This window comes from Schistocerca nitens, chromosome 9 (genome assembly GCF_023898315.1).
Source record: "Schistocerca nitens isolate TAMUIC-IGC-003100 chromosome 9, iqSchNite1.1, whole genome shotgun sequence".
Taxonomy (NCBI): domain Eukaryota; kingdom Metazoa; phylum Arthropoda; class Insecta; order Orthoptera; family Acrididae; genus Schistocerca; species Schistocerca nitens.
In genome coordinates this window covers 434,995,428-435,019,839 of record NC_064622.1, presented here as the reverse complement: position 1 = coordinate 435,019,839, position 24,412 = coordinate 434,995,428, and the positions used below count along the sequence as shown (strand labels likewise).

Genomic DNA, 24,412 nt, shown 5'->3' with positions numbered 1-24,412 from the left:
GTGTGTGTGTGTGTGCGTGCGTGCGTGTGTGAGTGTATACCTGTCCTTTTTTCCCCCTAAGGTAAGTCTTTCCGCTCCCGGGATTGGAATGACTCCTTACCCTCTCCCTTAAAACCCACATCCTTTCGTCTTTCCCTCTTCTTCCCCTCTTTCCTGATGAGGCAACAGTTTGTTGCGAAAGCTTGAATTTTGTGTGTGTGTTTGTGTTTGTTTGTGTGTCTTATCGACCTACCAGCGCTTTCGTTCGGTAAGTCACATCATCTTTGTGAAACATTCCACCTGGGAAAAATGTTCTAAAACAAAAAAACCATATCCTTTCGTCTTTCCCTCTCCTTCCCTCTTTCCTGACGAAGCAACCGTTGGTTGCGAAAGATAGAATTTTGTGTGTGTGTTTGTGTATCGACCTGCCAGCACTTTCGTTTGGTAAGTCACATCATCTTATGAGAAACATTCCACATGGGAAAAATATAAAAATATATCTAAAAACAGAGATGATGTAACTTACCAAACGAAAGTGTTGATAGACACACACACACAAAATTCAAGCTTTCGCAACTCACGGTTGCTTCATCAGGAAAGAGGGAAGGAGAGGGAAAGAGGAAAGGATGTGGGTTTTAAGGGAGAGAGTAAGGAGTCATTCCAATCCCCGGGAGCGGGAAGACTTACACACACACACACACACACACCTGCGTGACAATTCACATACACATGAGCACAGCCTCTGGCAGCTAGAGCCAGACTTTAGACATGTCTCACGAGCTGTGCGGCCACGGTTGTAACTTTCGCCAGCTGTCCCACTGCTCACAAGTCATTTGCTTCTGTACACCTTTGGTACCCATTTATCTTTACTTATTTCATTTCCTCTAAAAGTCACTGCTTATCATGTTCCTTTCATGGGATGTGACTACAAGGTAACGAATGACAGCACATGTATATTAAATGCCACCCATTGCTGAATTTTCAACTTTTGTGTTGGGTTTCATTAGCAAATCAAATTTTCCCTTTCCCTTTAGGTTGTTGTAAAACCTTTAGTGTTTTTACATGTCCACCCAACTGGCTCACATCTTTTCAGTAAGTAGACCTATTGTACCTATTCATAGTGAGTTGCAAACAAAAAATTAATTTTGTAGAATAATTATAAAGATACAAGGTTGAGTGGCTGTGGTTAATTGTTTTGAAAATGCTCAGTTTTTTTATCAATGTCTTTGTTTTAAATGTTTTCCATTTTCAACTGCATTCAATAAATAAAATCCTTAAACTAAAAATGATGGTGTTGGTTTTGGAATAAGTAGCAAGAAAACAAACTTAAAAAATTAAAACAACAACAAATGTTATTGGTTACAATTAAAAATTAAGTTACACAGTGATTGCTGTCTCACTTGTTTTAAAAAAAATTTAAAAAGAAGAACCTTAATTTGTAGGTACGTCAAATGCAACAACATATAAGTAGCATACAGTTGGTGCGTACTATGGGCCTACATTCACAACTGACTGATGGTGAAAGACTAGAATTGGTAACACACTTACTCAGGTGTTACGAACATGGAAAGTGTTTCAACGCCGGCAGCCTGCAGACTGAATTTGGGTAAGAAATTAAATAAGTTCATGAGATCAGTGGTTTCTTGGTGAATGTTGTAATTTGAGAATGTGTGTTGACTGCCAGTTGCAATCACTGCTGCTCTGCTGTTGTAGTTTTGTACTGTTGCATTGTGGAATTGCACAACTTTTGCATCATTGTATCATTATGAGGAGTATCTGTTGATATGTAAAATGACTGAATTATTTAGGTCAAAGTGTGTTACTCTGCTTCAGACAAATTACTAAAGAAGTGTCTGGATTGGCATGATGAAGCTGCAACATTTCTGCCTCTGCCGAAAATTAATTACTGCACAATTCTCCAGTATGTCACTGGGCTGTGTCATTTTGTTTTGTCATCTCTAGTGGTGTACTGTGGTATTGTTGTCCGGGATTTTAGTGTATACCAAGAACATAGACCTGTGTCTGCAAACAAACAAAAAATTAATTACATAATTTTATTAATTTTTTGAGTTGATAATTAAAATGTTAACTGCCCCTCATATAGCTACATTTCTAATAAATGCAAATTTTTCTGAGGGCTTATTATTGCATAATAAATAGTACCCTGAAACTTCCTGCAAGATTAAAACAGTGTGCTGGAGTGACAGTCCAACTCAGGACCTTTGCCTTTCATGAACAAGTGCCCTACCACTACTGACTGAGGTACCCAAGCATGACTCGCAACCTATCCTCACAACGTTATTTCTGCCATTATCTCCTATCAACCCAGGTATGATGCACGACCCATCCTCAAAGCTTTGCTTCTGGCAGTACCTCATCTCCTACAAAGGAAGGAGATGCGGTACTGGCAGAAGTAAAACTTCTAGGAAAGGTCATGAGTTGTACTTGGGTTGCTCAGTCAGTTGAGCACTTGCTCATGAAAAGCAACGGTCCAAAGTTTGTGTCTTGCTCTTTCACAGAGTTTTAATCTGCCAAGATATTACATATCGGCACACACTCTGCTACAGAATGGAAAATTCGCTTTGGAAACTGTACTCTGTTTCGAAACTTCCTGGCAGATTAAAACTGTGTGCCCGACCGAGATTCGAATTCGGGACCTTCGCCTTTCGCGGGCAAGTGCTCTACCAACTGAGCTACCGAAGCACGACTCACGCCCGGTACTCACAGCTTTACTTCTGCCAGTACCTCGTCTCCTACCTTCCAAACTTTACAGAAGCTCTCCCGCGAACCCTGCAGAACTAGCACTCCTGAAAGAAAGGATATTGCGGAGACATGGCTTAGCCACAGCCTGGGGGATGTTTCCAGAATGAGATTTTCACTCTGCAGCGGAGTGTGCGCTGATATGAAACTTCCTGGCAGATTAAAACTGTGTGCCCGACCGAGATTCGAACTCGGGACCTTTGCCTTTCGTGGGCAAGTGCTCTACCAACTGAGCTACCGAAGCACGACTCACGCCCGGTACTCACAGCTTCACTTCTGCCAGTACCTCGTCTCCTACCTTCCAAACTTTACAGAAGGTTCGCAGGAGAGCTTCTGTAAAGTTTGGAAGGTAGGGGACGAGGTACAGGCAGAAGTAAAGCTGTGAGTACCGGGCGTGAGTCGTGCTTCGGTAGCTCAGTTGGTAGAGCACTTGCCCGCGAAAGGCAAAGGTCCCGAGTTCGAATCTCGGTCGGGCACACAGTTTTAATCTGCCAGGAAGTTTCATATCAGCGCACACTCCGCTGCAGAGTGAAAATCTCATTCTGTACTCTGTTTCCTTTTGTCAGAAGAGCTGGCAGTGATTGCTATTCAAATGTCATTGTGAGTGGTGGTATGTGCAGACATGTTCTGCAAGGTGTGGTATCACTAGAATTGCTCATTAGTGATAATACTATTAGCAAGAACTTTGTACAGTTAGAAAATTTTATCAATAAACAAAATTATAGTCACACAATTTCTGATTTGTTTCTGTTTGCAGCCTAGTCATGTTCGCAGAGAAAAGAAATTTACCTTTCATAAAAATTATTTACATTTGTAATTTTAGGAGTGATGTCAGCTGTGGTATCTTGCCAAGGTTAAGTCATAATGCTTTTGTATGATTCTCAAAATGTTTGTGTACATATTGTATGCAGAATTTGTATTGTTTTTCTTAGGAGTAATGATTCATACGCACTGTTGGCTGCACATGTGCTGTATGAAGCGTGGACTGTGACAAATGACTGCTCTCATCTCAGGGAAGCATTAGACTTATTGGAGTGTGTCCTTGCCTCAAGCCCATCAAACTTTCATGTCAAACTGTTGCTAGTCAAGCTTTATAATATGTTAGGTGAGTTCTGATAATATTACAGCAAACTTGCGTTCCTTTAAGTGTATGATACAACAGTATTAAAGTGTTCTCTTCTGGCTAAATATAAGGAACTGGAAAGGTAAATATATAAATCAGATTTAAAATAATGTGCCAGCTAATTTTAGCTTTTGCATTTAGAAATTGTCTACAAAAGAATATTGACATGACTAAGTTAGAAGCATTAAAAACACACCAAACTTATTTTCATTAAAAATATCTTTTTACACAGTAGTTCACACTTGATACAAGACACTCACTTCAGATTCTTTCATATTCATTAAGCTTATGTGCAACTGTTTGCCAGAACTTGGAGCCAACTCTGTAATACTCTTGCAGAGAAACCTCTTCCAATATCCTCTTTTTTCCAATGTTTCATATCTGATGAATCTATTGGCTGTAGCACACTTACTATGTATTCTGTGGTGTAAAACTTGATTTCACTCAATTGTGCACTCATGCTGGAGTTTTGGAAGGCTGGCTTGTGTGTGTGTGTGTGTGTGTGTGTTGTGTCTGTCCAGTTCTAGATTTAGTGCAGTTTAAACAGTTACATATTACTTTTATTTGCAGAAAATATGCACATTGTGAACAGTACATTATTATTTCATAAGTGCCACAAAATTATTCCACTAAGAAAAGTTCTGAACTCAGTATAATCTTTTGTAAATGCAAGTGTTTACTTGTCTTTAATTAACATCTGTGTTTCTAGGTGCAGGAGCAGCTGCACAGCAAATATATGATCTATTGGATATCAAGCATATGCAGCTGGATTCCCTGGGTTATCTACACTGCAGCCACCTCTACACTGCTGGTCAGTTAACAGCTGCCAGCACCTTGTATGAAAATACACTGAAATTTTTCAGCGGTAATTACAAAGATGTAAGTTAAAATGTTCACAAAACATTACTTGTATGAATTAAAAAAGGTGACAGAAGTTTTCTTATAACTGCAGTCATTACTTCTGGGATTTTATTCTGTTGATGTGGCAGTCTTCAGTCTAAAGATTGGTTTGATGAAGCTAACCATGCTACTGTGTCTTGTGCAAGCCTGCTCATCTCTGAATAACTATTGCAACCTCCATCCTTCTGAATCTGCTTACTATATTAATTTCTCGATCTTCCTCTAAAATTTTTACATCCCCCATTTCCCTCCAGTACTAAATTGATGTTCTATTGATGTATCAGACTGTGTCCTATCAACTGATCCCTTCTTCTAGTCAGGTTGTACCCCAAATTTTTCTCCCCAATTCTGTTCAGTGCCTCTTCATTAGTTATGTGATCTACCCATCTGTTCTTCAGCATTCTTCTGTAGAACCACATTTCAAAAGCTTCTATTCTCTTCTTGTCTGAACTGTGTATCACCCATGTTTCACTTCCATAATGGCTACAGTCCAGACAAAAACCTTCAGAAGAGACCTCCTTAAATTTATATCCAATGTTAACAAATATTTTCAGAAAATCTTTTCATGCCATTAGCAGTCTACATTTTACATACTCTCAACTTCAGCCATTATCAGTTATTTTGCTGCTCAAATAGCAAATTTCATCTACTACTTTCAGTGTCTCATTACATAATCTTATTCCCTCAGCATCACCTGATTTAATTCGACTGCATTCCATTACTTTCGTTTTGCTTATGTTGATGTTCATCTTATATCCTCCTTTCAACACACTGTTCATTCTGTTCAGCTGCTCTTCCAGATCCTTTGCTGTCTCTGACAGAATTACAATGTCTTCGGCAAACCTCAAAGTTTTTATTTCTTCTTCATGGATTTTAATTTCTACTTCAAATTTTTCTTTCTTTTCCTTTACTACTTGCTCAATCTATGAGATTAATGACACGTATAGGCTACAACCTGTCTCACTCCCATCTCAGCCATTGCCCCTCTGTCATGCCCCTCGATTGTTATAACTGCCATCTCATTTCTGTACAAGTTGTAAATAGCCTTTCACTCTCTGCATTTTACCCTTACTACCATCAGAATTTCAAAGAGCGTAGTCCAGTCAACATTATCAAAAACTTTATCTCTACAAATGCTATAAACATACGTTTGTCTTTTCTTAATGTATCTTCTAAGGTAAGTCATAGGGTCAGTATTGTCATGTGTTCCTACATTTCTTCAAAATTCAAACTGGTCTTCCCTTAGGTTGGGTTCTACCAGTTTTTCCAGTCTTATGTAAAGAATTTGTGTTAGTTATTGGCAACCATGACTTATTGAACTGATAGTTTGGTAATTTTCATACATGTCAGCAACTACTTTCTTTGAAATTGGAATTATTACATTCTTCTTAAAGTCGGAGAATATTTCGCATGTCTCATATGTCTTGCACACCAGATGGAGTAGCTTTATCATAACTTGCTCTCCCAAGGCTATAAGTAGTTCTAACAGACTGTTGTGCACTCCTGGGGCCTTGTTTCTACTTAGGTCTTTCAGTACTCTGTCAAATTATTCTCGCAGTATCATATCTCCCTTGTCATCTTTATTTACATTGTCTTCCATTTCTGTAATATTGCTTTCAAGTTCATCTCCCTTGTACAGACCCTCTGTATACTCCTTCCACCTTTCTACTTTCCCTTCTTTGCTTAAGGCAGGTTTTCCATATGAGCTCTTGATATTTATATAGCTGTTTCTCTTTTCTCCAAAGACCTCTTTAATTTTATTGTAGGCAGTATTTATCTTTCCTTTAGTGAAATATACTTCTAAATCCTTGTGTATGTCCTCTTTCCGTTCCTGTTTAGCCATTTTGCACTTCCTGTCAGTCTCATTTTTAACTGTTTGAATTCCCTTTCACCTGCTTCAGTTCCTGGATTTTTATATTTTCTTCTTTCCTCAGTTACATTCAGTATCACCTGTAACACCTTATGATATCTGCTGGACCTTATCTTTTTACTTATTTGATCTGCTGCCTTCACTATTTCAGCTCTTACAGGTACCCATTTATCTTCTACTGTATTCCTTTTCCCAGTTCTAGTCAACCGGTGGCAAATGCTCCGTCTGGAACTCTCAACAACCTTTGGTTCTTTCAACTTATCCAGGTCCCATCTCCTTAATTTTCTACATTTGGCAATTTCTTCAGTTTTAATCTGCAGTTTATTAAGCAATAAATTGTGGTCAAGAGTCCACATCTGCCCCTGGAAATGCCTTACAATTTAAAATCTAGTTCCAAAATTTTTGTCTTTCCATTAGATAATCAGTCAAACATTTCGGTGTCTCCAGGTACAAAATTCTAGCAGGTGGCTTCCTCTTTCATTTTTTTCCCCCAGGCCATATTCACCGACTATTTTTCCTTTCTTTCTGTTCTTCCTTTTACTATTATTGAATTCCAGTCCACCAACACAATTAAATTTTTGTCTCCATTAAATGTTTGAATAATTTCTTTTCTTTCATCATCTTCACCATCTGCAGAGCTAGTTGATGTATAAGTTTGTACTAGTGTCGTAGGTATTGGCTTTGTGTCTGTCGTGGCTACAATAATGTAATCACTATGCTGTTCATAGTAGCTTACCAGTATTTTTATTTTCCTGTTCATTATTAAACCATCTCCTGCGTTACCCCTGTTTGACCTTGTATCCATAACCGTCAATTCACCTGGCTGGAAGTCATGTTTCTCTTGCCACCAAACTTCACTAATCTCCTCTGTATCTAACTCCAACCTGTCCATTTCCCTTTTTAAATTTTCTAACCTTCTTGCGTGATTAAGGACTCTAACATCCCATGCTACGATCTGTAGGACGTCAGTTTTGTTTCTCTTGATGACTACATCCCCTGAGTAGACCTCACCTGGGGATCCAAATGGAATATTTTACCCAAGAGGACACCATCAGTTAATCATACAGCAGAGCTGCTTGCCCTTGGGAAAAATCACAGCTGTGGTTTCCTCTTGCTTCCAGCGATTCACACTACCAGAACACTAAGATCATTTTGGTTATGTTACTAGGCCAGATTAGTCAGTTATCCAGACCGTTGCCCCTGCAACTACTCAAAAGGACATTGACCCTCTTCAGGAACCACATGTTTGTCTGGTCACTCAACAGATATAACCACCACCATCACGCCCCCCCCCCCCCCCACTCCCGGTTGTGGCAGCACTGCAGTATGACTATCTGTATTTCTGAAGCTTGCAAGTCACCCCATTGGCCGTGAGTGCCATGGTTCATCAGGGTAGGGGATTTGTATTCTGAACCTATAATTACTTTATCCACCATCCACATCCACACTCAGCAAGCCACCTTGTAGTGTGTGGTGAAGGATACTCTGTGTACCATTGTCACTTTCCCCTTCTCTTGTCCTAGTCACAATTTATTCATGGTAAGAACAATTGCTGGTAAGCCTCTCTGTTAGCTCAAATATCTGTAATTTTACCTTTGTGGTTGTTTTGCGAAATATACACAGGGGAAAGCAATATGTTGTTTGACTCTTCTAGGAACATATGCTCCCAGAATTTTAATAGTAAGCCCCATCATGATGAAGAACTCCTCTCCTGCAGTGTCTCTCACTGGAGTTTGATGAGCATTTCCATGAGGCTTTTGCACTTACTACAAGAATCTGTAACAAAATGTGCTGCTCTTCCCTGGATCTTCTCTACTTCCTATATCAGTTCTGTCTGGTACAGACTCCAGACTAATGAACAGTATTAAACTATTTGTCAAACTATGGTTTTGTAAGCTACCTCCTATATGGGAGGACTACACTGCCTGAAGATTCTTCTAGGGAGTATCAGTCTGGCTTCTGCCTTACATGCAATTACTTTTATGTTGTTGTTCCATTTTAAATCACTTTGTTCACATACTCGCAGATATTTTATGGATATGACTGCTCCCCCCCCCCCCCCCCCCCCCCATTAACCATGGACCTTGCCGTTGGTGGGGAGGCTTGCGTGCCTCAGCGATACAGATAGCCGTACCGTAGGTACAACCACAACGGAGGGCTATCTGTTGAGAGGCCAGACAAACGTGTGGTTCCTGAAGAGGGGCAGCAGCCTTTTCAGTAGTTGCAAGGGCAACAGTCTGGATGATTGACTGATCTGGCCTTGTAACAATAACCAAAACGGCCTTGCTGTGCTGGTACTGCGAACGGCTGAAAGCAAGGGGAAACTACGGCCGTAATTTTTCCCGAGGGCATGCAGCTTTACTGTATGATTAAATGATGATGGTGTCCTCTTGGATAAAATATTCCTGAGGTAAAATAGTCCCCCATTCGGATCTCCAGGCGGGGACTACTCAAGAGGATGCCGTTATCAGGAAAAAGAAAACTGGTGTTCTACGGATCGGAGCGTGGAATGTCAGGTCCCTTAATCGGGCAGGTAGGTTAGAAAATTTGAAAAGGGAAATGGATAGGTTAAAGTTAGATATAGTGGGAATTAGTGAAGTTCGGTGTCAGGAGGAACAAGACTTCTGGTCAGGTGACTACAGGGTTATCAACACAAAGTCAAATAGGGGTAATGCAGGAGTAGGTTTAATAATGAATAGGAAAATAGGAATGAGGGTAAGCTATTACAAACAGCACAGTGAACGCATTATTGTGGCCAATATAGATACGAAGCCCACACCTACTACAGTAGTACAAGTTTATATGCCAACTAGCTCTGCAGATGACGAAGAAATTGAAGAAATGTGTGATGAAATAAAAGAAATTATTCAGATAGTGAAGGGAGACGAAAATTTAATAGTCATGGGTGACTGGAATTCGAGTGTAGGAAAAGGGAGAGAAGGAAACGTAGTAGGTGAATATGGATTGGGGCTAAGAAATGAAAGAGGAAGCCGTCTGGTAGAATTTTGCACAGAGCACAACTTAATCATAGCTAACACTTGGTTTAAGAATCATGAAAGAAGGTTGTATACATGGAAGAACCCTGGAGATACTAAAAGGTATCAGATAGATTATATAATGGTAAGACAGAGATTTAGGAACCAGGTTTTAAATTGTAAGACATTTCCAGGGGCAGATGTGGACTCTGACCACAATCTATTGGTTATGACCTGTAGATTAAAACTGAAGAAACTGCAAAAAGGTGGGAATTTAAGGAGATGGGACCTGGATAAACTGAAAGAACCAGAGGTTGTGCAGAGTTTCAGGGAGAGCATAAGGGAACAATTGACAGGAATGTGGGAAAGAAATACAGTAGAAGAAGAATGGGTAGCTTTGAGGGATGAAATAGTGAAGGCAGCAGAGGCTCAAATAGGTAAAAAGACGGGGGCTAGTAGAAATCCTTGGATAAAAGAAGAAATATTGAATTTAATTGATGAAAGGAGAAAATATAAAAATGCAGTAAATGAAGCAGGCAAAAAGGAATACAAACGTCTCAAAAATGAGATCGACAGGAAGTGCAAAATGGCTAAGCAGGGATGGCTAGAGGACAAATGTAAGGATGTAGAGGCTTATCTTACTAGGGGTAAGATAGATACTGCCTACAGGAAAATTAAAGAGACCTTTGGAGATAAGAGAACCACTTGTATGAACATCAAGAGCGCAGATGGAAACCCAGTTCTAAGCAAAGAAGGGAAAGCAGAAAGGTGGAAGGAGTATATAGAGGGTCTATACAAGGGCGATGTTCTTGAGGACAATATTATGGAAATTGAAGAGGAGGTAGAGGAAGATGAAATGGGAGATACGATACTGCGTGAAGAGTTTGACAGAGCACTGAAAGACCTGAATCGAAACAAGGCCCCCGGAGTAGACAACATTCCATTAGAACTACTGGTGGCCTTGGGAGAGCCAGTCCTGACAAAACTCTACCATCTGGTGAGCAAGATGTATGAAACAGGCGAAATACCCTCAGACTTCAAGAAGAATATAATAATTCCAATCCCAAAGAAAGCAGGTGTTGACAGATGTGAAAATTACCGAACAATCAGTTTAATAAGCCACGGCTGCAAAATACCAACGTGAATTCTTTACAGACGAATGGAAAAACTACACTCCTGGAAATTGAAATAAGAACACCGTGAATTCATTGTCCCAGGAAGGGGAAACTTTATTGACACATTCCTGGGGTCAGATACATCACATGATCACACTGACAGAACCACAGGCACATAGACACAGGCAACAGAGCATGCACAATGTCGGCACTTGTACAGTGTATATCCACCTTTCGCAGCAATGCAGGCTGCTATTCTCCCATGGAGACGATCGTAGAGATGCTGGATGTAGTCCTGTGGAACGGCTTGCCATGCCATTTCCACCTGGCGCCTCAGTTGGACCAGCATTCGTGCTGGACGTGCAGACCGCGTGAGACGACGCTTCATCCAGTCCCAAACATGCTCAATGGGGGACAGATCCGGAGATCTTGCTGGCCAGGGTAGTTGACGTACACCTTCTAGAGCACGTTGGGTGGTACGGGATACATGCGGACGTGCATTGTCCTGTTGGAACAGCAAGTTCCCTTGCCGGTCTAGGAATGGTAGAACGATGGGTTCGATGAAGGTTTGGATGTACCGTGCACTATTCAGTGTCCCCTCGACGATCACCAGTGGTGTACGGCCAGTGTAGGAGATCGCTCCCCACACCATGATGCCGGGTGTTGGCCCTGTGTGCCTCGGTCGTATGCAGTCCTGATTGTGGCGCTCACCTGCACGGCGCCAAACACGCATACGACCATCATTGGCACCAAGGCAGAAGCGACTCTCATCGTTGAAGACGACAAGTCTCCATTCGTCCCTCCATTCACGCCTGTCGCGACACCACTGGAGGCGGGCTGCACGATGTTGGGGCGTGAGCGGAAGACGGCCTAACGGTGTGCGGGACCGTAGCCCAGCTTCATGGAGACGGTTGTGAATGGTCCTCGCGGATACCCCAGGAGCAACAGTGTCCCTAATTTGCTGGGAAGTGGCGATGCGGTCCCCTACGGCACTGCGTAGGATCCTACGGTCTTGGCGTGCATCCGTGCGTCGCTGCGGTCCGGTCCCAGGTCGACGGGCATGTGCACCTTCCGCTGACCACTGGCGACAACATCGATGTACTGTGGAGACCTCACGCCCCACGTGTTGAGCAATTCGGCGGTACGTCCACCCGGCCTCCCGCATGCCCACTATACGCCCTCGCTCAAAGTCCGTCAGCTGCACATACGGTTCACGTCCACGCTGTCGCGGCATGCTACCAGTGTTAAAGACTGCGATGGAGCTCCGTATGCCACGGCAAACTGGCTGACACTGACGGCGGCGGTGCACAAATGCTGCGCAGCTAGCGCCATTCGACGGCCAACACCGCGGTTCCTGGTGTGTCCGCTGTGCCGTGCGTGTGATCATTGCTTGTACAGCCCTCTTGCAGTGTCCGGAGCAAGTATGGTGGGTCTGACACACCGGTGTCAATGTGTTCTTTTTTCCATTTCCAGGAGTGTAGTAGAAGCCGACCTAGGGGAAGATCAGTTTGGATTCCGTAGAAATACTGGAACAAGTGAGGCAATACTGACCTTACGACTTATCTTAGAAGAAAGATTAAGGAAAGGCAAACTTACGTTTCTGGCATTTGTAGACTTAGAGAAAGCTTTTGACAATGTTAACTGGAATACTCTCTTTCAAATTCTAAAGGTGGCAGGGGTAAAATACAGGGAGCGAAAGGCTATTTACAATTTGTACAGAAACCAGATGGCAGTTATAAGAGTCGAGGGGCATGAAAGGGAAGCAGTGGTTGGGAAGGGAGTCAGACAGGGTTGTAGCCTCTCCCGTATGCTATTCAATCTGTATTTTGTGCAAGCAGTAAAGGAAACAAAAGAGAAGTTCGGAGTAGGTATTAAAATCCATGGAGAAGAAATAAAAACTTTGAGGTTCGCCGATGACATTGTAATTCTGTCAGAGACAGCAAAGGACTTGGAAGAGCAGTTGAACGGAATGGACAGTGTCTTGAAAGGAGGGTATAAGATGAACATTAACAAAAGCAAAACAAGGATAATGGAATGTAGTCGAATTAAGTCGGGTGATGTTGAGGGTATTAGATTAGGAAACGAGACACTTAAAGTAGTAAAGGAGTTTTGCTATTTGGGGAGCAAAATAACTGATGATGGTCGAAGTAGAGAGGATATAAAATGTAGACTGGCAATGGCAAGGAAAGCGTTTCTGAAGAAGAGAAATTTGTTAACATCGAGTATAGATTTAAGTGTCAGGAAGTCATTTCTGAAAGTATTTGTATGGAGTGTAGCCATGTATGGAAGTGAAACATGGACGGTAAATAGTTTGGACAAGAAGAGAATAGAAACTTTCGAAATGTGGTGCTACAGAAGAATGCTGAAGATTAGATGGGTAGATCACATAACTAATGAGGAGGTACTAAATAGGATTGGGGAGAAGAGGAGTTTGTGGCACAACTTGACCAGAAGAAGGGATCGGTTGGTAGGACATGTTCTGAGGCATCAAGGGATCACCAATTTAGTATTGGAGGGCAGCGTGGAGGATAAAAATCGTAGGGGGAGACCAAGAGATGAATACAGAAAGCAGATTCAGAAGGATGTCGGTTGCAGTAGGTACTGGGAGATGAAGAAGCTTGCACAGGATAGATTAGCATGGAGAGCTGCATCAAACCAGTCTCAGGACTGAAGACCACAACAACAACATGACTGCTTTTGTTGATGACAGTGAATAGATTAGGAGGAGGACAGTTGAGGGCCTGCAGCCAACTTGTCTGCATGCTAGACACACTGGACCTACAATTATCTCATGCAACCTAACTGGAAATTTGTAAGTCAGGCAGGTGATTCGACCTGTTATGCTACCATTCATGAACAGCATTTCAGGGGTGTTTCCTAATAGGATAATGCTCTCCCACATATCTCTGTTGTAACCGACATGCTCTACAGTGTCAACATATTGACTGGATGTGCTCAATCACCAGATCTGTCTTCGATTGAAAACATATGGGACATCATCAGATGATAACTCCAACGTCACAAATGGCATTAACCATCTCTGTATTGACTGACAAGGTGCAACAGGCATGGAACTCCATTCAACAAACTGTACAACACAAAGCATGCAAGTTTGCATGCTTGCATTCAACATTTCACATTTGCAGTGGCTAATCTCATGCTTACATTAACCTGTGATCTTGCAAATGTTAATCACCTAAATATGTTACCAAGACAAATGTATTCCCGAAATTTCATTACTCTTCATTAATTATTTTTTTGTTGTTGCGATTTTCTTCCATCAGTGTGTATTACTAGTTCCAGCGTACTGTTCAGTTTGCATTGAAACAATTAATGGATTTTGGAACCTTTTATCTGGTTGTAGCTAGAACAACTTATTACTTGTAATTCATAGTTTAATCCAGCCCTAATTTTAAGTAATAATTAAGGTGAAAGGAATTCTAGTTGTTATGGGTAAGATGAAAAGTGCAGCAATGTGTGATGAACCATAACATAGTTATTTCCAAGTGGATGTAGTCTACATAGCCTCATATTATATAATGTTTTCAAATATTTGTTTAAGCAACTATTGGGAAAAATAATACTGGTTGTTTTGATTATTTACAAGAGAACTTTTTTTTCTGGTAACAGTATTAACTGCATTTAAAATGCTATGTTGTATCATCTGCTCTAGCCTTTTATGACACATTGATTTCTTTCAGAGTGTGGACCACCTAACCTTCTCTTACAAGTTTGGCTCATTCTTAAAGATTGAGGAGTTCGTTGAGTTTAGGGAACGACTGAACAATTCAATTCACTATGCAATTATCTCAGTGGAACAAAAGCTACTTGAGCTTATGAGTTGTAGATCACATGCTCAGACATCAGTTGTAAGTATACAATAAAACAAAATGTGTTATTTAATGAAAATATTAATTAATTTGTTTTCCTTCAAATATTTATAAAAGAATGGAGTTGTGGTGAGATATAGGGGTCAGTATAGAAGAGCAAATAATTATATCCTCTGGTGTTTAATGTACAGTTATTTGAGAGAAGAAGGTTGTGCTGATGGTCAGAGAGGACATACTCATTTATGGCTGTGGTAAGTGCCTCACCAGACACAAATGTAATGGTGATTTGTATGAGAATTTGGAAATTCAGTCTGAATAACTTGAAGGAGGAGGGTGAAAGATTGTTTAGGCTTGAGCATATAGGAAGTAATGGATCAAAGGACTTTTTAAGAACAGAGAGTACAGGGAGGATGTTGACATTATCCTTTTCTTCTTTGTTTTTTCTTAAATTTGTATAATTTTTGTCATCTTTTGCTTCCAGTACCAGTCCACAAAGCATTTTTGCTCATGTGCGATTTTCTGCACTCTTCTGAAGATCAGTTATATCGATAGTAATAACTGTTAGTTTAGTACAAATTACTCTTCAAATATGTGTATTAGTGTATTTCTACGCTTTTTATTAAAGGTATCAGTTTCTGTTGTCTTATTCCAGAAAACCCAAAAAGACCATAATGTCAAGTTGTAGTCGTATTTTTGTTTGCATTTTGACACTGGTAACTTAGAGAATACAATTTGGTAGTTGTGTTTTTCCTTCCAGCAATTTAAGTAGATCGTGTCTATTCATTATGAAGTGTGTATTTCTGGAAAATAGTGTAACTCTTAAGCTGTTTCATTTAGAAACTTTTGCATTAATACTTTGTTTATATACAGTTTGCATGTGTTAAAGTTACATTCTATTTGAATACATTGAGGTGACAACAGTCATAGGATACCTCCTAATATTGTCCTGGACCTCCCTTTGCCTGGTGTAGTACAGCAGCTCAGTGTATCATGGACTGAACAAGTTGTTGGAAGTCCTTCACATAAATATTAGAAATATTGAGCCATGCTGTCCCTATAGCCATCTATAATTGCGGAAATCTAGCCTGTGCAGGATTTTGTGTCCGAACTGAACTGCCAATTATGTCTCATAAACGTTCAATAGGATTCACGTCAGGCAATCTGGGTTGCCAAATTGCTTGAATTATCCAGAATATTCTTCAAACATGTCATGAATAGTTGTCATCCATTGATGTGGCACACTGTCATCCATAAAAATTCCATTGTTGTTTGGAAATGTGGCCTCCATGAAGAATGGCTGCAAATGGTCTCAAAGCAGCCAAACTTTATGGAGGACCCTGTCCACTCCATGTAAACACAGCCCACACCATTATGGAGCCACCACCAGTTTTCACAGAGCTTTGTTGACAACCTGAGTCCATGGCTTCATTGGGACTGCACCCCACTCTGTCCTTACTGTCAGATCTTACCAACTAAAATCAGGACTCATCTGATTAGGCCATGATCTTCCAGTTGTCTATGGTCCAAGCCCAGGAGAGGCACATCATGCGATGACATGCTGTTTGCAAAGGCACTCGCGTTGTTCATATGCTGCCATAGCCCGTTGATACCAAGTTTCACCGCACAGTCCTAACAGCTACATTCATCGCATGTCCCACATTGCTTTCAGCAGTTATTTCGTGGAGTGTTACTTGTCTGTTAACACTGACAACACTATGCAAACACTAATTCTGTTGATCGTTAGGTGAAAGCCATTGGCCACTGCTTTGTCCTTGGTGAGAGGTAATGCCCGAAATTTGGCATTCATGGCACATTCTTGATACTGTAGATCTCAGAATATTGAATTCCCTAATGATTTCTGGAATAGAATATCCCATTGCCTAGCTCCAACTCTCATTCCATGTTCAAAGTCTTTAATTACTATTGTGCGGCCATAATCACATCAGAAACCTTTTCACATGAATCACCTGAGTACAAATGATAGCTCCACCAATGCACTGGCCTTTTATACGTTGTGTACACAATATTACTGCAATCTGTATATGTGCATATTGCTATCCCATGAGTTTTGTCACCTCATTGTAAGTTAATTAACAGATACTGCAGTTAAGTGAGAGCTGAATTCTTCTTGTAAGTGGAAATAATTGACTTTTTACATTATATCATAAACCTGAAGCAATAACCTGTAGGCCTAAATTTTGTGGCCTGTAAATAACGAAAATTGGTGTAATGTAAAGTGTGATTTGATTTTGTTTTTAAGTGTGTAATCTGTGTTGCAGTGTGCGATAAGTGAGGATGTTGCCCTAGGATAGTCAAAGAGGGAGTGGTATATGTAGACTGCGGGTTGGAATTTCGCTTCAGTAACTAGTGGGGAACTAAGCAGGGAACTCAGTGAAACTCACCCATAGCGCTTCACAGTATATTTAAATCCATGTGAAGTTTGTCGTAAGTAATCCACTGTAGTTCAAAGGGAATGACGACACATGTACTTCTTACAAAACTACAAGAAAATACTACATTTATTACTTCACATTAAGGTTGTCTTTAGCACAAGAAGGGGTGCACAGTGCCCCAACTAAAATTTTTGGTAACTTACCCGGTGATATAAAATGCCAGTCTGACTACAAAGTAAAATTTGAAAACAAACTGAAAAACTTCGTCCTTGACAAATCCTACTATTCCTAAGAAGAATATCTATTATTACGCAGCATAAAGGGCGGTGGGTGGGAATTACTAACTCACATATCTGTATATTTAATAGTAGTAATAATAATAATAATAATAATAATAAGGCCCGGGAAAAGAATAGGCCTCCGGTATGTTCTGCCAGTCGTAAAGGCGACGAAAAGAACAAACCATTAATAGGGCTAACCCCCCTTTTAGTGTGATTAGTTGGTTCAGGACAGAACTAAAGAAGCCTCGGACAAGTGCCGTCATGGTCGGGAACGACGCTTGAACCCTATGCCCGCCCACAATGGTAACGACAGTGCTAGCCAACTGGAAAAAGATTTAAATCCAAATAGAGGTGTTTCGCAGGATATGCTTCCAGCAATCACCCTAGAAGGAAAACAAAGACAGAGGATGAGATGGTCAGATGAAGTTAATCGACACCTCATGTTCTGTTATTACCAAGCAACAAACCTAGGAACGAACACAACTGGATATAGATCACAAGTATACACAACATTTATTACCAGATACCCAGAATTAAAATTTTTAACAGAACAACGACTAGCTGATCAGATCCGTGTAATAATCAAAAATAACAGGATACCCCAGTCAGAATTAGAAAACATCAAACAACAAGTACAACAAATACTGGAACAAAACAATGTGCAATCAGAAGAAGAAGAAAATACAGTAACGGACTCGAACATCCCAGAGCAAACAAACAAAGAACAACACGCATCAATTAAACAATCAGAGGAAAACGAAATCTTAAGACAGCCACCAGAACAATCACAAATAGAACACGAAGTGACACACATGTTAGATATAGAAGGAAAATTTCAGCTGACATATATAGAATACAAAGACACAAATACAGACATTAGACCATTCTTGCATAGACCACCAAATAACCCACAAGTCAAAACAACAATATAAACTATCAACACAATCATACACAACAAAATAAATGAAAACACAACTATGGAAGAGTTACAACTACTGGTTTATATAGGAGCACTCACTACACTAAATATACACACTAGGCAGAGATCACCACCAACCAACACACAGAAGAAACCCACAAAACCAGCATGGCAACACAGGCTACAGATCAGAATAGAAAAACTGAGAAAAGACATCGGACAGCTAACACAATTTATAAGAAATGAAATGTCAGAAAAAAGCCGAAAAAGGTTAGGTAAAATCTCACAACAAGAAGCGATAGAGCAATTAGATGAAAAGAAGCAGATATTACAAGCATTGGCCAAACGACTTAGAAGATACAAAAAAAGTGAAAATAGAAGGAAACAAAACCAAACATTCAACACAAACCAAAAGAAATTTTATCAGACAATAGATAACACACACATTAAAATAGACAATCCACCAAACATAACAGACATGAAAAACTTCTGGAGCAACATATGGTCAAAACCGGTACAACATAACAGGCGTGCACGGTGGATACTAGCAGAAACAGACACATACAAGATGATACCACAAATGCCTGAAGTGATAATTTTGCAACATGAAGTCACCCAAGCAATTAATTCTACTCACAATTGGAAAGCCCGTGGAAAAGATAAAATAGCAAATTACTGGCTAAAGAAGTTCACCTCAACACATTCACATCTAACTAAATTATTTAACAATATAATAGAGGGAAACATTCCACGTGGGAAAAAAATATCTAAAAACAAAGATGATGTGACTTACTGAACGAAAGCGCTGGCAGGTCGATAGACACACAAACACACACACAAAATTCAAGCTTTCGCAACAAACTGTTGCCTCATCAGGAAAGAGGGGAAGGAGAGGGAAAGACGAAAGGATGTGGGTTTTAAGGGAGAGGGTAAGGAGTCATTCCAATCCCGGGAGCGGAAAGACTTACCTTGGGGGAAAAAAGGACAGGTATACCCTCGAACACACGCGCAAGCGCGCGCGCGCACACACACACACACACACACACACACACACACACACACACACACACACACACACACACACACACACACATCCATCCACACATATACATATATCCATACATATGTGTGGATGGATGTGTGTGTGTGTGTGTGTGTGTGTGTGTGTGAGTGAGTGTTATACCTGCCCTTCTTTCCCCCAAGGTAAGTCTTTCCACTCCCGGGATTGGAATGACTCCTTACCCTCTCCCTTAAAACCCACATCCTTTCGTCTTTCCCTCTCCTTCCCCACTTTCCTGATGAGGCAACAGTTTGTTGCGAAAGCTTTAATTTTGTGTGTGTGTTTGTGTTTGTGTGTCTATCGACCTGCCAGCACTTTCGTTTGGTAAGTCACATCATCTTTGTTTTTAGATATAAATTATTTAACAGTTACATTGCTGACCCATACACATTCCCTGATACACTTACACAAGGAATAACTTATCTGAAACCTAAAGATCAAGCAGACACAGCAAACCCAGCTAAATATCGCCCCATAACATGCCTACCAACAATATACAAAATATTAACTTCAGTCATTACACAGAAATTAATGACACATACAACACAGAACAAAATTATAAATGAAGAACAAAACTCTGTTGCAAAGGAGCACGAGGATGTAAAGAGCAGCTGATAATAGATGCAGAGGTGACATATCAAGCTAAAACTAAACAAAGGTCGCTACACTACGCATACATTGATTACCAAAAAGCTTTTGATAGCGTACCCCACTCATGATTACTACAAATATTGGAAATATACAAAGTAGATCCTAAATTAATACAGTTCCTAAACATAGTAATGAAAAACTGGAAAACCACACTTAATATCCAAACAAATTCAAATAATATCACAACACAGCCAATACAGATTAAGCGTGGTATATACCAAGGAGACTCATTAAGTCCTTTCTGGTTCTGCCTTGCTCTGAACCCACTATCCAACATGCTAAATAATACAAATTATGGATACAATATTACTGGAACATACCCACACAAAATCACACATTTGCTATACATGGATGATCTAAAACTACTGGCAGCAACAAATCAACAACTAAACCAATTACTAAAGATAACAGAAGTATTCAGCAATGATATAAATATGGCTTTTGGAACAGACAAATGTAAGAAAAATAGCATGGTCAAGGGAAAACACACTAAACAAGAAGATTACATATTGGATAACCATAGCGACTGCATAGAAGTGATGGAGAAAACAGATGCCTATAAATATCTAGGATACAAACAAAAAATAGGAATAGATAATACAAACATTAAAGAAGAACTAAAAGAAAAATATAGACAAAGACCAACAACAATACTGAAAACAGAATTGACAGCAAGAAACAAGACAAAAGCTATAAATACTTATGCCATACCAATATTGACCTACTCATTTGGAGTAGTGAAATGGAGTATCTGTTATAATGGTTCTGTTCCAGTATAATTTGTATTCATCATTCTCCAGTACATTTTGTGGTGCATACTTGTATGTGGGAACGTGTTGTTTTATAAGTTTATGTTGTAAGGCAAGCTGCTGATGTATTATTTTTGCTACATTGTCATGTCTTCTTGGGTATTCTGTATTTGCTAGTATTGTACATCCGCTTGTGATGTGATCTACTGTTTCTATTTGTTGTTTGCATTTATCTGTTGTGGTATTGGGATCTTTAATAATATGCTTGCTGTAATATCAGGTGTTTATTGTTTGATCCTGTTTTGCAATCATGAATCCTTCCGTCTCACTGTATATATTACCTTTTCTTAGCCATGTGTTGGATGCGTCTTGATCGATGTGTGGCTTTGTTAGGTGATACGGGTGCTTGCCATTTAGTGTTTTCTTTTTTCCATTTACTTTCTTCGTATCTGTTGATGTTATGTGATCTAAAGGGTTGTAGAAGTGGTTATGAAATTTCAGTGGTGTAGCCGATGTATTTATATGAGTGACTGCTTTGTGTATTTTGCTAGTTTCTGCTCATTCTAGAAAGAATTTTCTTAAACTGTCTACCTGTCCATAATGTAGGTTTTTTATATCGATAAATCCCCTTCCTCCTTCCTTTCTGCTGAATGTGAATCTTTCTGTTGCTGAATGTATGTGATGTATTCTATATTTGTGGCATTGCGATCGTGTAAGTGTACTGAGTACTACTAGGTCTGTGTTACTCCATTTCACTACTCCAAATGAGTAGGTCAATATTGGTATGGCATAAGTATTTATAGCTTTTGTCTTGTTTCTTGCTGTCAATTCTGTTTTCAGTATTGTTGTTGGTCTTTGTCTATATTTTTCTTTTAGTTCTTCTTTAATGTTTGTATTATCTATTCCTATTTTTTGTCTGTATCCTAGATATTTATAGGCATCTGTTTTTTCCATCGCTTCTATGCAGTCTCTGTGGTTATCCAATATGTAATCTTCTTGCTTAGTGTGTTTTCCCTTGACCATGCTATTTTTCTTACATTTGTCTGTTCCAAAAGCCATATTTATATCATTGCTGAATACTTCTGTTATCTTTAGTAATTGGTTTAGTTGTTGATTTGTTGCTGCCAGTAGTTTTAGATCATCCATGTATAGCAAATGTGTGATTTTGTGTGGGTATGTTCCAGTAATATTGTATCCATAATTTGTATTATTTAGCATGTTGGATAGTGGGTTCAGAGCAAGGCAGAACCAGAAAGGACTTAATGAGTCTCCTTGGTATATACCACGCTTAATCTGTATTGGCTGTGATGTGATATTATTTGAATTTGTTTGGATATTAAGTGTGGTTTTCCAGTTTTTCATTACTATGTTTAGGAATTGTATCAGTTTAGCATCTACTTTGTGTATTTCCAATATTTGTAGTAACCATGAGTGGGGTACGCTATCAAAAGCTTTTTGGTAATCAATGTATGCGTAGTGTAGTGACCTTTGTTTAGTTTTAGCTTGATATGTCACCTCTGCATCTATTATCAGCTGCTCTTTACATCCTCGTGCTCCTTTGCAACAGAGTTTTTGTTCTTCATTTATAATTTTGTTCTGTGTTGTGTCATTAATTTCTGTGTAATGACTGAAGTTAATATTTTGTATATTGTTGGTAGGCATGTTATGGGGCGATATTTAGCTGGGTTTGCTGTGTCTGCTTTATCTTTAGGTTTCAGATAAGTTATTCCTTGTGTAAGTGTATCAGGGAATGTGTATGGGTCTGCAATGTAACTGTTAAATAATTTAGTTAGATGTGAATGTGTTGAGGTGAACTTCTTTAGCCAGAAATTTGCTATTTTATCTTTTCCAGGGGCTTTCCAATTGTGAGTAGAATTAATTGCTTGGGTGACTTCATCTTGCAAAATTATCACTTCAGGCATTTGTGGTATCATCTTGTATGTGTCTGTTTCTGTTTTTATCCTCTGTGCATGCCTGTTATGTTGTACTGGGTTTGACCATATGTTGCTCCAGAAGTGTTTCATGTCTGTTATGTTTGGTGGATTGTCTATTTTAATGTGTGTGTTATCTATTGTCTGATAAAATTTCTTTTGGTTTGTGTTGAATGTTTGGTTTTGTTTCCTTCTATTTTCACTTTTTTTGTATCTTCTAAGTCGTTTGGCCAATGCTTGTAATATCTGCTTCTTTTCATCTAATTGCTCTATCGCTTCTTGTTGTGAGATTTTACCTAACCTTTTTCGGTTTTTTTCTGACATTTCATTTCTTATAAATTGTGTTAGCTGTCCGATGTCTTTTCTCAGTTTTTCTATTCTGATCTGTAGCCTGTGTTGCCATGCTGGTTTTGTGGGTTTCTTCTGTGTGTTGGTTGGTGGTGATCTCTGCCTAGTGTGTATATTTAGTGTAGTGAGTGCTCCTATATAAACCAGTAGTTGTAACTCTTCCATAGTTGTGTTTTCATTTATTTTGTTGTGTATGATTGTGTTGATAGTTTTTATTGTTTTGTTCGACTTGTGGGTTATTTGGTGGTCTATGCAAGAATGGTCTAATGTCTGTATTTGTGTCTTTGTATTCTATATATGTCAGCTGAAATTTTCCTTCTATATCTAACATGTGTGTCACTTCGTGTTCTATTTGTGCTTGTTCTGGTGGCTGTCTTAAGATTTCGTTTTCCTCTGATTGTTTAATTGATGCGTGTTGTTCTTTGTTTGTTTGCTCTGGGATGTTTGAGTCCGTTACTGTATTTTCTTCTTCTTCTGATTGCACATTGTTTTGTTCCAGTATTTGTTGTACTTGTTGTTTGATGTTTTCTAATTCTGACTGGGGTATCCTGTTATTTTTTAATATTACACGGATCTGATCAGCTAGTCATTGTTCTGTTAAAAATTTTAATTCTGGGTATCTGGTAATAAATGTTGTGTATACTTGTGATCTGTATACAGTTGTGTTGGTTCCTAGGTTTGTTGCTTGGTAATAACAGAACATGAGGTGTCGATTAACTTCATCTGACCACCTCATCCTCTGTCTTTGTTTTCCTTCTAGTGTGGTTGCAGGAAGCATATCCTGCAAAACACCTCTATTTGGATTTAAATCATTTTCCATTGTGGGCGGGCATAGGGTTCAAGCGTCGTCCCCGACCATGACGGCGCTTGTCCGAGGCTTCTTTAGTTCTGTCCTGAACCAACTAATCTCACTAAAAGGGGATTTAGCCCTATTAGTGGTTTGTTCTTTTCGTCGCCTTTTACGACTGTCAGAACATACCGGAGGCCTATTCTTTTCCCGGGCCTCCACGGGGTTTATTATTATTATTATTATTATTATTATTGTTGTTGTTGTTCAGCGTGTAGTCATATTTATGAATTAATTTGCAATGTGAATGAAAATGGCTTGTTCCCCATCGTTACAATTTATCAAGCAATGATCTGTGGAATTGACTAACTTCTTTCACTTTGCTTGTGATGACCAGTGTGTTTACTGTGATCATTCTTCATTATCCTATGGTTTGTTGTACTGTGATGTAGTCATAACAATAATGATAAGTTGCTGCATATCTCTTTATGTGTGTGGATCCCTCCTGTCACAAATGTATCTGCAGACTTCATCTGAATCCAGTTGTTCTCTATTTGAAGAAATACCAAGTGTACCACAACAATAGAATGCAGGGAGCTTATTTGGGATGGTGGTTTTTGGCCATTCTGACTCGAGATTGGTATTGTTTTCGTGAATCCTAGCTACCATATGCTGGGATGTTCCTTCTCCACAGGGGACTCTTGATATCGTGCTATATATTTTTCAAAACTGAATTACAAG

General features: G+C 39.6%; 1 protein-coding gene across 1 annotated transcript in view; it reads left to right on the top strand.

Moving 5' to 3' along the window:
• LOC126203071 (N-alpha-acetyltransferase 25, NatB auxiliary subunit) overlaps window positions 1-24,412 on the top strand; it is a 92,036-nt gene that overhangs the window by 32,247 nt on the left and 35,377 nt on the right. Inside the window, exons 9-12 of the mRNA XM_049937310.1 lie at window positions 1,422-1,585; window positions 3,672-3,844; window positions 4,572-4,741; window positions 14,424-14,591. Coding sequence (XP_049793267.1) covers window positions 1,422-1,585; window positions 3,672-3,844; window positions 4,572-4,741; window positions 14,424-14,591 — 675 coding nt within the window. The remainder of the gene's footprint in view (window positions 1-1,421; window positions 1,586-3,671; window positions 3,845-4,571; window positions 4,742-14,423; window positions 14,592-24,412) is intronic.